This window comes from Lytechinus pictus, chromosome 2 (assembly GCF_037042905.1).
Source record: "Lytechinus pictus isolate F3 Inbred chromosome 2, Lp3.0, whole genome shotgun sequence".
Classification (NCBI taxonomy): domain Eukaryota; kingdom Metazoa; phylum Echinodermata; class Echinoidea; order Temnopleuroida; family Toxopneustidae; genus Lytechinus; species Lytechinus pictus.
In genome coordinates, this window is record NC_087246.1 from 32,278,616 (window position 1) to 32,295,201 (window position 16,586).

General features: G+C 34.5%; 1 protein-coding gene across 1 annotated transcript; it reads left to right on the forward strand.

Moving 5' to 3' along the window:
• Positions 1-864: 864 nt before the first annotated feature.
• Positions 865-15,548, forward strand: LOC129254396 (SEC14-like protein 2). The gene is made up of 11 exons (XM_054892861.2): positions 865-1,147; positions 3,286-3,367; positions 4,482-4,525; positions 5,443-5,505; positions 6,588-6,776; positions 7,706-7,862; positions 8,244-8,327; positions 9,488-9,591; positions 10,119-10,261; positions 10,966-11,129; positions 12,241-15,548. The coding sequence occupies exons 1-11, from the start codon at positions 1,094-1,096 to the stop codon at positions 12,333-12,335; spliced, it is 1,179 nt and encodes a 392-aa protein (XP_054748836.2). The 5' UTR covers positions 865-1,093; the 3' UTR covers positions 12,336-15,548.
• Positions 15,549-16,586: the final 1,038 nt, after the last annotated feature.

Below are 16,586 nucleotides of genomic sequence, written 5' to 3' on the forward strand. Positions count from 1 at the left end.
CATGGGCCCCCTTCATATCTTAATTTCTTTTTCTCCCCTTTTCATAATTCCCTCCTTCTGTTTTCAATCTTATCCTCGCACAATTGATCTAGTGTTATTCAGTCTCCTTTTATGTTTTAGTTTCGTGCATGAATATTCTTCAGACCAGCTAAAAATTATCTCATTTTAATTGATTTTAATGCACTTTTGCCATTCATTGCGATGACTACATGAATTGCAATGCCTTATAATGAATGAATGAATATATTGTATAAAGAATAAATAAATGAATGAATGAATAAATAAATAAATAAATATAAATTTATAAGATAAATGAATAAATAAATAGTAGAAGATAAGAATAAATATGTAAATAATGGATTAAATGAATGAATAGATTCCCTTGTTTGAGATTTTGATTGATCGATCACTTCAGCATGTTTTTATGTTAACTTAAAAAATATACGAAAACAAGAGAAAACATATTGTTTCTTATTATTGATAACGTTGCCTTAAATTATCTTGTAGTATTTGCTACTGGGCGTTGTGGCGTGCGCCTGTAATCCAAGCTGTGGGGAAGTTACAAATTGATGCAGAGGTTCGAGGTTCGAGCCCGCGCCTGGTCACGTACGTCCTTCGGATGGTGACGTTAAAGGTCGGTCCCAGACGTAAATAATATCTGATTGATCATGGACCTATTATGGATTGATACACGTCTGACAAAAACTCAAATACACACACACACGCTAATTTCAGATCAAACATTAATTCTTTTCAGTACAGAGATTTATATATCATCATCATCATCATCATCATCATCTGGTACGGGATGAAGGCGCAAGCCTGTAATTCCCGGTCGTTTCTTGTATGATTGGTCACTGATCCAGTTCATCAAAGCATAGTATAGGGTCCATGAATACTGTTATATTAATTATATGTTTGTTACGTCACAGGTCATTGCATGCGCATATATGAGGCGATACTCATTTGCATATTCTTGCTCTAGGAATTGTTGGAAAGGGTGAAGAAATTATGTTTAAAATGTCTCACATATAAACATATTATGAGCTGAACAATAATTGTGTGCGGTCGGATTAAAAAGGAAGTTGTTAAAATGAGCGGTTTTGTTGGAGATTTAAGTGAGAAGCAATCAAAAGCTTTGGATGAGGTAAGTGATCAGACGACAGCTTCAGTCCCATAGTATGTTTGTTTGTGTAGTGTAGTGTATCAACGTTTTGACTTGAGATAATTAAAGTCAAGCAAAGTGAAGACGTTTCTCATTCTAGGGGGCATAGTAAGCCAGGGGGCTCCTAGAGAGTAAAAATCATTTTACTAACGTGTGCCTTCTCTCCATATTTTTACCATGTTTAATTTTATGCACATGATAGGTCCAGGGGCACAATCCCTGGCTCTGTGAATGAGTAGACACGTCTAAAAAAGTGAATGATTTTTATGATGGTGGGCCCCAAGTCTGCGCACCTAACAATTTGAGTTAAGATTTAACATGAATTTCTTCTTATTTCACAAAATCTTTCAGTTAATAATGTTCCTTATATTATTAAGAGTAAGTGTACCAAATTTCTCATTTAAAAAAATGAAAGAAAATATAGCCTATATAGCCTAGGATTTTCTTGAAAAAAACCTCGGGCAGTCATTTTCAGACAACCAACAGGTTTCTTGCAATGTCCCATTAGTCTTACTTTATAGTCTAGCTCACTCACACATGCGAGGTTAGTATGCTGTACTTACCTCGCACAACGCATGTCGTTTGACAATGAATTTTGACGTTATCCTTCATCCCACGAATGTAGGGGAATAAAACACACAAAAAATTTCTACTGTATTACTATTACTAACTCCATCCATTTTAACATATTTGATAACTTAATGATGAAAACATATTAAAATTGTTTTTAAAAATGATTTTTTTTTTTTTAATGCTTCCAAATCTCTGCCAAGAACCTCCGAAGATCCTTTCATACTGCGGTAGAACTCACGCAAACAACAATCGAAATGTGAATTTTTCCGATCTAACCATCTCGATTCAAGTCGTCGGCGCATAATAGGAAATTGTACAAAAAAAAATCAATGGGCTGCATCTCATGTAAAAACTTATAAGTGAAGTACGCCATCTTTTGACCAGCGAAAAAAAACATGAGGAAAAAATACTTAGTGCCTAGAATGCAACCAGCAATACAAGCTTCAGATGTAAACAATCAAGCATATAAATAATATTGCGTGCCCTCTCGCAGCTCTCTACATACATTATATCATACGCGAAAAATCCGGATGTGTGATTCAACCTTCTTCGGCATCAAGAGTTATTTATATCATTTTTATAGAAAGACAAAGGGGAAAGTGTGGCTTCATATCGTTTGGTAGAAAAAAGTGATGTAAATACCAATTTAAGATCTAGTGTCTAAATAATAAAAAATTCTATGGAAGTTTTGTGGGTGTTGTGCCTTGTACTTTCCTGTGCACTACGCCCAAGTTGGAACCTTGAGTGAGTCTAGCCTCTAGGAGCCTCCTGGCTACATATAGGGGCCTCAATAAGGTGTAAAAAAGCTGCCATAGGAGACGGACTTTCAAGCACCATTGTGTAAAATCCACAGACTCTAATCAATTCAGACTAATTTCACTCAAAAAGTTCATAACTAGATCTAGTTAGGCCAGCCCTAGACCCTAGTCTAGGTCTAGATCTTGTAGATTTTCAGTAAAATTGATGTAGATTCTCTAATTATAATTATTTTGTTAATACGAAATTGAATTAACTGTTTTTATGATCAAATATTTTAAACAAAAGAGGGCTTCGCAAACCTTGAACCTTGAAGAAGTACTCTCCCAAAAAGTGTACACGCTGTCCTGGAGAGGGTTGTGCTGTGTCAGGTGCTGCCAGTGCTTCAGGTGATGTAGTGATCCTGTGGTGGTATTCTTGATGCACTATATACAGTGTGCTCTAAGGCTACAAACACTAGAGTTAAGCTTCAAATAAAGATTTTGACCACTTGGGTGAAAAAAAAATCACAAAGTTACATGTATACTATATAATGAAGGAATGATCAAAGATGAATGCTGTGATGTGACTTTTCGGTTTTTAGACATTTACCATGTTTTAAAGAATGTGTATTGATCAGCTCTAAGCTGTGATAGAGCCCGAATGATTACAGAAAAGAGAATCCAAGTATCAAATATTTTACATAAATTTCATGTTGACATTTGTACAATATTATAAAAAAAAGTTGTACAATATTAAAAGATATTAAAAGTTTAATCTCGAGTGCCATTTTTTTAATGTATCTATTTCAGCTTCAATCTAGACTGAATGGAGTTGAATTTCCAGGACCAGAAAATGACGATCGTGATGCCTACCTCTTAAAATGGCTCAGGGGTAAGATTTACTGTTCCATGTCCTCTGTTTAAAGGGTCTTCCACAATTGGTAATGCAACTGTTTGCAACCATTTTGGTTATGATATATTTTGCACACATCAATCACAACCAATAATGTATTCATGATATTCTCAGGCTCCCATGGACAGATTTGCACCAAAATATGGTATCAAAATGCTGAAATGCAAAAAAAGTTTTTTTGTGATGTCATCACTTCGGTACTTTATTGTTTCCAGTGTACTTCTTTAAGATCAAGCAATAGGTTATAAAATAATTGAAAAAGATATACGGTACTCAACACAAATGTATTGTGCTAGCTGCATATCGTAAATACCCTTGAGGGCATGTAATCATCTCTTACACTCACAATTTGCATCATTTGTATTGTATAATGTACATAAAATGCCTGTCTTTGAACTTTATTACGGTATTGTTAATTTCATAAGATAAAGCCCTGCATCCCAAATGATATTGATCATTGTGAGTTTCTGAGAGAAGGCAGACCTTCAAACAGAGTAGAGACCTACAAATAAACAAAACAATCAGTTTATTGATAAAAAGAGGATGTAGATGAAAAAAAAGATATTGTTTCTTCTGAAGGTTTCCATGGCAAAGAATGAATCAGTATGGAAGCATCTTGATACACCATGTTTTCTTTTGTAGGCAAAGGTTATGTTTTGACGTGAACCACAAAAAAGCATGGTGTACTGTGGGAGCCTTCATAGTGATGCTAATACCTCGGTCACATTTGCTCTTCGGCGGCCGTACGGCGAGTCGAAAACAGCCGTTTTATTCATTTTTATACAAACCACCTTTATGTAGCTCGTACATAAAATGTTAAAACAGCTGTTTGCGACCCGCCGTGCGGCCGCTGTAGAGCAAATGTGACCGAGGTATGATTCTGAGGGGCATTTAGAATCAGAAGATGTGTGGGATTAAAAATAAGTAAAACAGTGTGTGCAAAACATAATTGAGATAAGTTGTGTTGAATTAGCGGTATTAGCCTAAATCCATGTGTTTTTTCAGTCTAGAGATTAGGAAATAATAAAATGGGAAGAAGTAAATTACGATCATGCTAAATTGTTACCTTTTTTTCTTGTTCATTTGTTTACAGCTCGACAATTTGATGTTGGTAAAGCTGAATTTATGTTAAAAAATGTAAGTATCAAGAAGTCATATTGAAATATGATAGTCTGGATTATAATTCGAATGCGATTAGAATTCTTTGAATGCTAATAAAATGTCATACAAAAATCCAAAAGGGGAGCCCAGATATAAATCAACACCGTTTTTATGAATGGTGCCAATAAAGCATTAGACATTTTTTAGATTTTGTTTTTATGTCTAAATTTGAAATTTCAGGGCTGACTTTATACAATTTGATTATACTTCATACTAGGATAATCATGAAACTGTTGGAAGATTCTAACATTTTTTGAGATTATAGACATATTACAGTCAAATCCAATATTAACAATTAAAAAATGTATATCAATTTGGGCCTCTTGGGACACTTTGTGAAAACTGAATCAAAATATGTACTTCAATTGCCATTGGATATCTTTATTCCCATATTCATTATACATGAATCTGTTTTGAGTATGAGCAAATCCCTTTTTAGCAAGCTGCACCAATAGGCCTGCATTTAGAAGTTTTGGATGGTATTTGGACAGTCATTGAATGGACTTTGAATAGACTGGATTAGACAATTAATTTTGTCCAGTCTTCTGTGTATTAAGTAAGGCTTAATATTAAGATAAGAGATTACAATTTGGTATATCAGCAATTCAGTTGATAATTGGCAGACATTAAAAAAAAACATTCAGGCTATTTTATAGGGCATTACATATTTGGGGTCCCCAAATCATTTATAAGCCTTGTAATTGATTTATTGCCATTCTTCCTCTTGCAATAAGGAGTGTAAACTGGTCAATCAGTTGTAAGATTTGAGAATAGAAATTAGTGATTGATGGCAAATATTTTCTTGCAATACTCCAGGTTAGCAAATAAAACAGCAAGTGTTGTTTATTTCTCTCTTATTTTGTTTCTTATTTCTCTCTCTCTCTTTTATACAGCATCTGTCTTTCAGGGAAAAATGGAATGTGCAATCATTGATAGACAACTGGCATCCACCCGAGGTACTATATTCTTTTTCAAATATTTTAATCAGAATTCTATCCTTATTTTGACGATTTATGTGAAATTTAGCTCTGAAAACCTATGTTTAGAGCCAGAAGGGCATAAGTTCCTGACATACTGCCGCTTCAGTCCAAAAGATGTTAAAAAATGGGAGTTGCTGCTACCCTGTTTGGTGTTCAACGATTAAAGGGATAGAGCCTCGTCGATCTGGCGTTGCACAGCGGCTGCCGGGCCAACGATCAATTGGGCAAAGCTAATTTTCGGAGTCTTTAATTTCATGTCTATTTCGAACAATAAAATATGGATGGATTTTTTTTTAATGTTTTAAAACAAGAGTCCTCTTTATGGACAAAATGTAGATTACATTGTTAACAGGGATATCTAGATGTTGTTCGCCTGTTGTCAAATAATCCTCCTGATTGTCCTCGACCATGATTTGAACCTTCAAATTTCGATTTCGGCACCCATGTCTATTGTTCAGCTATGATCATGAGGTTCCACAACTTTGTTGACCGATTCCCAGGACGCTCCCAGAACAATCTGCGGACAATCCACGGACATTCCTAGGAATGTACTGGGAAACCAAAATTTTCTGCTTCTCGTGCAAACGAAACGCTGAAATGACATATTCTGCTTCCACAGCAATTCCAAGTCTTGTCCGCACTCTAGTGGATGGGTTAGGGTTTACATTTATAAAGTTCAAAATGGAGCCGATTACGAATAAGACACATTTTTTTGTAAATCTCCCAATATTAACAATTTTAACTTAACTCCTTTTGAAATTCATGGTGTGAGGTTACTAAAGAGGCCATTACCATTACCAGCACCTACAGCACCTGAACCTCTATGGATGTCTTGTCTTATTATCTTTGTTAATATAAACTAAAAAGCTGATCTTGATGTGACGGTGATGATGGGAGAGGCCAGGGACAGTTGTAGCTAGCAGAACACTGCATAAACTCCTTGACATCATTACAGTACAATGTTCGAATAGCAAGTCGTGACCCAGGGCATTTCCCAAAACCAAATAATCTCATTTAAGTACATTTTTTTCACATATAGATTGATTTTTTTATTACAGGTGCTGGACAAATACATGGTCGGTGGCTTGTGTGGCTTTGACAAAGATGGTGCACCTGTTTGGTATGAACCATTTGGTTACTTTGACCCGAAGGGTTTGGTTCTGTCAACTACAGGAAATGACCTCATGAAGATGAAGATAAAAATATGTGAAGAAATCCTCTCTCAGCTCAGGGCGCAGACAAAGAAGGTAGGATTAAACAATATCTTGATAGTTTAAATAATTGTTACTTCTACATTATTTGGTTCTCAATAGTTCATTCCTTCACTTAAAAAATTCATCTTAAGCCTGAGACACACTGTATGATCCAAATGCACACCAATATGTCAAGAAAATAATCTTATTTTGCATTAAACTTAAAAGGAGGACGGGGGACAATATCTCAGCCATGGTTCGTTGTGCAACTGCTGCAAAATTTGGCATGCATAATACATAAACTACACTACAAAAATGGTCATATAATTTTGCAGTGTTGTCTTTTTGCTTCCCAGAGAAATTGTGGGAAACGTTGAAGAGGGGGGGGGGGCATCATGGCCCCATAAGTCCTTTTTTAGTGTTATTAATACATCAGCTATTCAGCTTTAATTCACAGCTGATTGGCGTGTCGTCACTACAATTTGAAAATTACTTTGCTTGTGTTCTCAAGGGAGACTCTCAACAGACGGGAATTTCAATTCCAATATTCCCACCACTGTTCCGAACTTGAATCATTGGAATTGGATGGAATGTTCCTACTAAATGCTCGTAACAAAAAAAATACAAAACTGAAACCACAAATGATTTGTTTAATTTGTGCTTGGGTTATCATGAGCCTATGTGTTCTTGGTTCTTTCTCTCTTGAACAAAATAAAATCATATATTTCTGATGACTAAAACAAAATGTTGCATTATGAAAACATTCTCAGAGTCGACAATTATAGACTTGTTCAAGTGATCACGATGAAAGGTGCATTTAATTGGCTTGTTTCCATTGAGAGAAGTCAATCTGCATAGTTTACAGAATTGTGGAATCCGAATATAACATGAACTTATTGTTATAGAATGCTATTCTTTATTAGAGAAGTTATATCTACTCTCTTTCTATCTCCATCTTTATTGATCCTGATTGTTTTACACAGTTAGGCAAAAGGATAGACAGATTTGTGATTGTGTTTGACTTGGAGAAAGCTGGTCTTTCTCACATCTGGAAGCCATTCATCGACCGGTACAACCTCATTTTGCAAGTATTTGAAGCCCATTATCCGGAAATGCTTAAAAAGACCTTTGTTATAAATGGTAAGTTGTAAGGCTTCATCCATTCCATTTTAGAAGTACTGTATATTCAAGCTCCTTCTTTAATATGATGTATTACTTTTAACTTCCTAACAAATATCACATGATGTTATTTTGGGGTTATGTTATTGTTTTATTGTGTAGACTACACTCAATATGTAATGCAGTTTGGTGAGGTAAATGTACATGCTTTTGAGCTGATTCTCACAAAGTGATTAGTTATGAATTGAGATAACAATGAATAATCATTCCATAATTTAAAACATTCGTTTCTTTAAAAACAATGTCTGTCATATGAGTGTAATGTTCAAAATATGTCTAAAGAATTTCTTGGTTTCAATGAATTTTAAGAAATGTTTTTATTCTGGTTGTTTTCCATCCTAGCTCCAGCCTTCTTTTCAATCGGATTCAACTTGATCAAGAAGTTCCTTAGTGAGGAAACCAAGAATAAAGTCTCTGTACTGGGAGGTGAGACATATTAGCCCTAATTCACAGAGGTGGTTTAGTTATATCACACTACAGAAACATCACATTCCTCATTCAACCATGAATTTTAATGCCCTTTGCCAAAAGGGCCCATTTATGATTGGACTTGCTTAGTTTACGCAATTACATAAGCGTATTTATGCCCACAAAATCTGCAAAGTTCATGGTTTTGTACCATTGTATAATTGAAACTATCTTTACGAATTTGGGCTATTATTGAAATTACCCAAAGGCCTTATCTCACTGGGCTTGAACCAAGTTTGTGAGCAGTATCTAACTCCAGAGGAGTGTCTTGGAGACTTATATGCAACCAAATAATTGGGATGTCGCTGTGCTCTATAGTTTGGTGAGATGTGATCTTTACCACCATTCATGGCCGTGATTTTCATGCCGGAAACGCACAGGTGGCCTTTCATTTCAAATTCTCACTTTTCATCATAGACAGAAAAGTGGGAAATGTGGAAAATCATCTATGAAAAGATGCGGAAAGAAGTAGGATCGATGTTTGTTGTATAGATCCATTCAGTGTCTCTTCACATGACATAGCGAAACATAAAGTTAACTGACGCCAAAACATATTGTATATATGCAGTGCTTTAAAAAGTTGTAATCGATATAAATTTTGCGAACAATTCTCCTATCTCATCTAAAATCATGCATTACAGGGATGGCCCTATAAAAATCAAGTGTTTGTTTTATGATAGCCTGTTGTTTGCAAGTAGTCTGGAAAGATATCATGTTGGTCTCTGGCTAGACCTATTGGTTGCTATTATCAGTATTTTCATTTTAAATCAGGATTTAAGTCCAGACTTGATAGGTAGAATATTGGTTCATACTTCTCTAAGGAAGTTCCTGCTGTGCTTTTTGGTAAAGGGTGCTTAACCCACACTTGTTGGTGTGGGTAATCCCTGGGTTTTGTTACATAAAAGTATTATGGTAATTCTGCCATCCATATATAACTTACATGGAATCATTAGATATTGATTGGTTGTAGAGCAATGCAACTATGGTATATTGTTACATTGGGAGGGAAAGTTATTACAATATGGCACTGGCTTATTTAGGCTTGTTATTGAGATCATTAGGTTTTGGTAGTGAATGAGTAAGTTTAATTTGATTATCTGTGTGTTTTTTTTTTCTAGGGAACTACAAGGATGTATTGATAGAGGCCATAGGTAAAGACTTGCCAGCTCATTTTGGGGGAACGGCGTGTGACCCTGATGGTGACCCTCGCTGTGTGTCAAAGGTGAGAGGTCATGTTTACAATTGTGGTCAGTCTCATCTTAGTTGGTCACTTAATCATATTGAAAGTGGTTAATCAAAGCATTAGAAGTATTACAGTTTACAAGCTATTTTTTCCATAAACAATATACATTCTATGTAGAGTGTATTCATGAAGTTGAATAGAAAAGATTTTGAGTCATGCTTGCAAGTTATGTGTCTAAATCTAATTGACAGTTCCATTCAAAATGTTTTATAAAATAATTTCATTGTGGCAAAAATTGAAAAGAAAATTTTAAGAAGACATTTCAATGAACAATACCAGAATTACAAACACAGTAGAGCATGCATATAGAACATCAAGGCATGGTATATAATAATTTGAATAATTAGAATCATTACCAAATTCATAGAAAATTGTGATTAAGATATATTGTATTGATATAAACTGGACTTAGTGGACTACAGTTTTTAATTCTATGACACAGATATGTAGACTGTTGTTCTTTCAATATTAATGGGTGAATTCATATGCATGATTTTATTTTCTAGATCCGATTTGGTGGTAAGGTGCCTGAATCATACTACCTCAAGAATGAATTCATGCATGAAGGCAGACTGACAGAGGTCTTCATAGGTCATGGGTCAAAGTTAGAACTTACGTATGAGGTCAAGGAAAAAGACCATGTACTCAAGTAAGAATGCGGTCATGTTGTGCCATCCGTTGGGTGATTTGAAGACTGTTACTGTTGGTGCCGATGTTGTATTGGAAGCACCATTTGGATCGTGTTTCCTAGCTCCAAAACCTATTCTGAGTTAAACAAACGATCCAGATCACAATATCAATGGCTCAACACCTAGCGAGTGACTTTTCAGGACCAAATTCATTTTACGTTTGGTGCTATGCTCATGTAAATATTGACCTAACACCAACCTCAAAAGGTCAACACTGAACTTGAAATCACCCATTGATTTGTAATGATGTTACTTGAATCATTTTATTCTGAGAGATGCCTCTGAAAACCTGCTGGTAATAAATAGGAGTAAAACGAAGACGATGAGCGACAGGTCATTCGAATATGCCCCACCAACCCTATGGAACTGTCTCCCCTATTTGAAATAACAGTATAGTGAAATTAGTAATTGATCTATACTGTTCACAATGTACTATAAGAAAATTGAAGTTTTCTCCTTAAGAAATCTATATGAGCTACATGTATGAGCTCTACATGTAAACATGTAAACCATTTTTTTTATGTGAAGCTAGATTATTTTTATGCATGAGAGTAGAAAGGAAAAACAGACACATATCCATTCAGTTGGTGATAATTTGCATTTTTCTTTTACAGAAATAGAAAGAAATATAATGCTAATTATTTTTGTATTTTTTTACAATCAGGTGGGAGTTTATGACAAGGCATAACAACATTGGTTTTGGAGTATTCTACAAGCCATCTCCTGATACCAGCAGAGATCAATGGGAAGAGGTGGTCGAGAAGACGAGATGCTCCTGCCATCTTGTACCAGAGATTGGAGGATATTCATGCGATAAGCTAGGAACATGTAAGTATTTGTGTTTTGTACGCCATTGGTGTGGTGCTATGGATCCACAAATAGAAGTTAGGAGCTGATGTTCTTGGACTTACACTCACTAATGCTTTACAGAACGATAGCTTAGTGAAACTTCATGTAATCTACTGTATTCTGGGTATTTTGAGTGTTCTGTAATACCACCTTGTGTCGCATGATGTCTGTGACCTTGCACACAAAATGCATAATAACTCAATCGAAATGCTATTTTAGATTGCTATTCATCTGAACTTTGAAAAGGCATATCCTGAGGTTTTAAATCATATGTTATTGACAGTTTAGTCAGTCAAACCCACAGTTCTACCTAATTCAATGTATAAGAATTTGAGGAAGAAATCATAAACAAGGGGAAAAGGTGGTTCTCAGTTGAGGTTCATTCAAGTATGAGATACATAGTGTGAACTGAGCACAATCTGTTGAAATTTTCAGCAGTTGAAATAAGGGTCTTTGATTAATTTCATACTTGGGTTGAATTTCATGCTCTTATATTTTGAGGTGAGGCGAAAGCAGAGTCAGCCCTCACAAAGGGCCTTTTCACACTTGAATCATCATCGTAGTGATGATTGCATTTTGTCTTTAGAATCATCGGACCTTTCACATGCTCACTTGAACACTGTGATTTGAATTTGAATTCCAGAGTGAAGGCAGTATGTGTCCTTGGTGACTTGTTAAAGCACTGCATCGCAAATACAAACTACGATGAGTGCATGACAATTGTATTATCTAAGGAAGTGCTTAAAAGGTTACGTAAACTCTGCCCCCAAAAGACGTTTTGGAGTTCAAGCCTTTCACACAGAAAATTTGTACCGTAAATTGGAGTGAAACTTAACTGGAATTCACCTCCGGAGTAGAATTTGAATTCGTGATTTTGATTAGCGTTCGCGATTCTAGTTTGGTTTCACACATGCTAAAAATTTGTCATTAGTCTTACTTTTCACTGGAATCATCATTCAAATTACAATTATTTTACAGTGTGAAAGGGCGGAAAGTAAAGCTAATTTTCTACATTTTGATTTTTTTTAAAGTGTGAATGACTGTTTTTGCTCATTACAGAGAACCCTCTCATTTTACTCTAATCTTTCAGATATTGTCCACTTTGACAACAGCTTCAGCTGGGTGAGGGGCAAGAAGGTCTTTTACCTCATTGAGTTGCAGAAGGAAGAAGATCATGAGAGCTAGAACATCTCAAGTCCATGTATTTCCCATGTACATCAAAAGAGAGAGGATTATGTTTAAATCCATTAGAACATCATCTCAGGAGTGTAATAAGGTCTCATGTCCATTTTTTGACCACTATGTGATGAGAGTAATACCTCTAAACTACTGATATTTAAAGAGGAAGTTCACACAGACAGGAAGTTGGTTTTCAAAGGCATAAATAGGAGAGAAAGGTGTCATGAATCTTCATAAAACAAATTTAGAAAAAATATGAATGTTTCAAGTTATGATTTGTAAAGTCATATGCAAGGACTCACTGTAAACATATGTCATGTAATGCAAATTCCATAAAATCTAATTGTTGATTGTTCGTAATTACTGATAATAATTTTCTTATAGTTGCGAGAAGGGTATAATGAGTCTGATGATAAAATTAATGCACAGGTAAAAGCATTTTCAATTTTCATAGAAATTCACATTTTATTGAATTTATATCACATGATTTTAGCTGATGAGGTAAAAAAGTAAAAACTATTTTAAACATTCCATAATTTAGCTATTCTTTTATGATCACCGTTCTCCTTACCTTCATTATTGTGGTTTTTTTTTTTCTTTAACCAACTTTTAAAACTTTGGTGCATTAAATCTGTAGAATACAAATGTTGTGTGACAGTCCAACAGTGAATGTATTTTATGATATATATTATTCCCTTTTCCTTGCACAAATATTTGTTTCCAACATGACATTAATGTTATTAGTCAAGACCTAGATATGACTATTCTATACTCTTCATGTTTTTTGCAATTTCATAATTTGTTTTCATCCAAGTACAATGTACCTTCTATATTCACTTTTCCTTGGACATGGTTTTTTTATGTGATATTTACAACAGAGAAGCTAACTTTTTAAAAATGGTTCATATTTAAAAAAAAATTATGTGTGATACATCTATATATTCGCTTCCTGGTATCGATACATGTATGTGGTATTCCACTTTCCTAGCACAAAAATGTTTTTCTTTCAATATGAACATACAGTGGTCATGCTGAACTTTTTTTTCGATTCCATGTAATTTATGTATATTTTTTGCTGCCAAATTAATTCCACTGTTTCTGATTGCTGTGTTATGCGATTGCTATGAGCCAAACTATGACAACTCTTCATTGATTTAAGCTTTGTATATTCATCTAATTTATAAGATGAAACTAGTGGTCATTCCAGTTCTGCTCCATTGTGAGTTTTGGTAGTCTGATATTGCAAACTTCTCTGTGTTTAAAGTGTTTGTGGAGGTTGACTATATTGTCAGAAATGCTGAGAAAGAACACAGACTTGCAATTTAATCGTTTTTCATAGTACTCTTGCGGTGTCTATAAGAGGTTCCACAGTACTACATGTAGCTAGTTCCTAATCGTGGTTTGATGCAGAGAGTATCCTCTGATTGCTTTTGGAAAAAAGAAGTCATCGGGTGTAAGGAGAGCAATACTTGTCCACTTGGTCTAAACACCACTTACATGTAGTGTATATGGTTAGATATAGGCCTACTGTTCATGAACCAAATGTTCATTTGACAACATAATAAATAGTAATAAGTAGATGAAGTAGAAATTAGACCAACATGACACAAGATTAAATGAGATTTAGACTAATTATGTATGAAATGAAATGTAGTGTCTACACCAAACGATAATGAGACAGAGTTGGTTGTGGACCGAATAGGTTATTAAAGGGAAATCCAACCCAAATGAAAACTTGTTTTTAAAAGGAAAAGAAAAATCAGACAAGTTGATAGGCGAAAGTTTGAACAATATAGGACAAACAACAAGAAAGTTATGAATTTTTAAAAATTGTAAATCTTGGTAATCACTATACCCAAGGAGACTTCAAATTGGCCGCATATGGGATGTCATAGTGATGTAAGGCAAGGACTACTCTTTCATGTACTCCAATACATATTATGGCTAAAATGTCATTTTTCCTAAAAGTTTTATTTCAAATCATATTTTTCTTTCATGAGGACATAAAAGAATATACTACTTGGGTTATATGTAGATTACTGCCCCAGGGGGAATGGGTACTTATGAGAAAACCACAAATCCCTGATAATAAAGTACATGGCCTATGGGAAAGTTGTCCTTGCCCCTTGTCATAATTTACTTCCCCAGTTGCCAATTTGAAATCTACATAGTATTAGTGATCTCAATTTTAAAACAGCTATAACTTTCTTATTGCTTGTCCGATTTCTTTCAAACTTTCACCATTCTGTTTAATTCATTTTTCTCCTTCCCAACACAACATTTTATGACCAAGGCTGGATTCCCCTTTAAGCCCGTGTGGAACTAGTCTAGCTGAGTAGACCAACTGCTTGTAGGTGAATTGAATGAACCGTCTAAATCACTAATCTGGTAATACTTAACTGTGCCATATTTATAGAATACTGTCCATCATGCTAGCCTTGTAACTTGATGGGTTTTTCGTGATTTCCTTTTTACATGAAAAGAAACAGCTAGAAAGTAAATCAGATATCTTGATGGGCCTCTAATCTCTTTACTTCCTTTCTATTTTGGGTATGAGATCATATTGAGCTGTGAGAATATGTACATAAATCGGTTCTACCTCAAAAGCTTAGTTGCAGAGAATTTTCACAGGTGGTCTATTGATGATAAAACATGCTAATACTATGTATTTCATGTGAAATCAGCCAAAGTTTAGAGAGGTTATGAAAGTATGAATCAATTGAGTATATCTACAGATATCTACATGTATGTATATCCCTATCTGTAATCCTAACATGCCTACATGTATGTCCTTGATATGTATTATGTCATTCAGGTCATTTTCAGGACTTATTTTGATCCATGAAATTAATTTTTATTCATGTCCTTAATAAAAATTTGGATGCACTTTCAAAATAAAACTGTAATAGGGTCAAGGGTCATGAAATTAATTTTTATTCATGTCCTTAATAGAAAATTTTATGCACTTTAAAATAAAACTGTAAAAGGGTCAAGAATTATCTGCACATGTAGCTAATCTGTAATCAAAATTGAAAACTTCTTCCCAAACTTTCATATACAAAACCAGTTGTGACTTAGTTGCATCTTATATAAAATTGCCCATTTATGAACTTGTTTTTTTTTCATAATCATAAATTTTCAAGTACTATATTGACTTACATCAGACAGACAAGTTGTATGGATTGTTAATATGTATAGTTTTATTACATCTGGATGATTTTTTAAAAAATATTTTAATGTTATATATCCTCAGTCTTTGGTTGTTTTTATGTGGACATTCTCTTGCCCAATGTTAGTGTTTGATGTCTTCTGTGGTGGTCATTTTGCTTATGGTACAGCTATAATTCTCTATGATGTTATAGTGTGATATGAGATACAACTACATTTCAGGTGATATGAATGTGTATAATTTTCTTTTTTTGAATTCCCATCACAGACAGTACACTATATGAATTTTAATAATGTGCATATGTCAGGTAAAGTTTGGACAATCAGAATTTATTTGTGCATATTTAATGTTTGTATTCATGTATAAATGTCTGTGCACTTTTCAATTGTAAAATCCCTCCCCATTTATTTTTTAATGTAGTTTGTTGTTTTGTTTTGTTTTATTTTTCATTAGTTTTATATATATATATAGCGGCATTAAAACATGACTTTTCATTTCTTACTTTTTTATATACTTGATGCAACAAAATACTTCAGATTTGTGGGGACCACCTCACCAAAGTGCGACATCACAATTTTTTGTGCATTTCATCCTTTTCATAACCATCTCATGATAGAGCATGATGAGAAATTTGTATCAATCGGTTCTTGTAGTTCAAGGCATGATATGGCCACATGAATGCCAAATTTACCCTTTTGATTTCATTGTATATTGGTTCATAACTATTTGGAACCAGGCGTATATTAAACGGGGCTGAGTAGTTATTAATCGGGATACCTCACAAGCCCCCGTGAACCGATTCCCACCACTAAGTTTGAGATTTTGATATTTATAGCAGAATCCCTTGAGAACTATTATCCAAAATACTGAAATGCACAAAAACTGTGATGTCATTGCTTTGGTCCTCAAATATACATGTACATGGTCTTTATATCTAAAAATGTGTTGAATGAAGTCTTTCTGTAATAGGCTTTATTCAGGGACCACAAGATTTGTAGTAGGCTAAAGTTTAAAATGGTTATGAGTGTGTGGTATATTTTATTTTATCCATATTGATATGCAGGTGAATGATATTCAAATTACTTTTC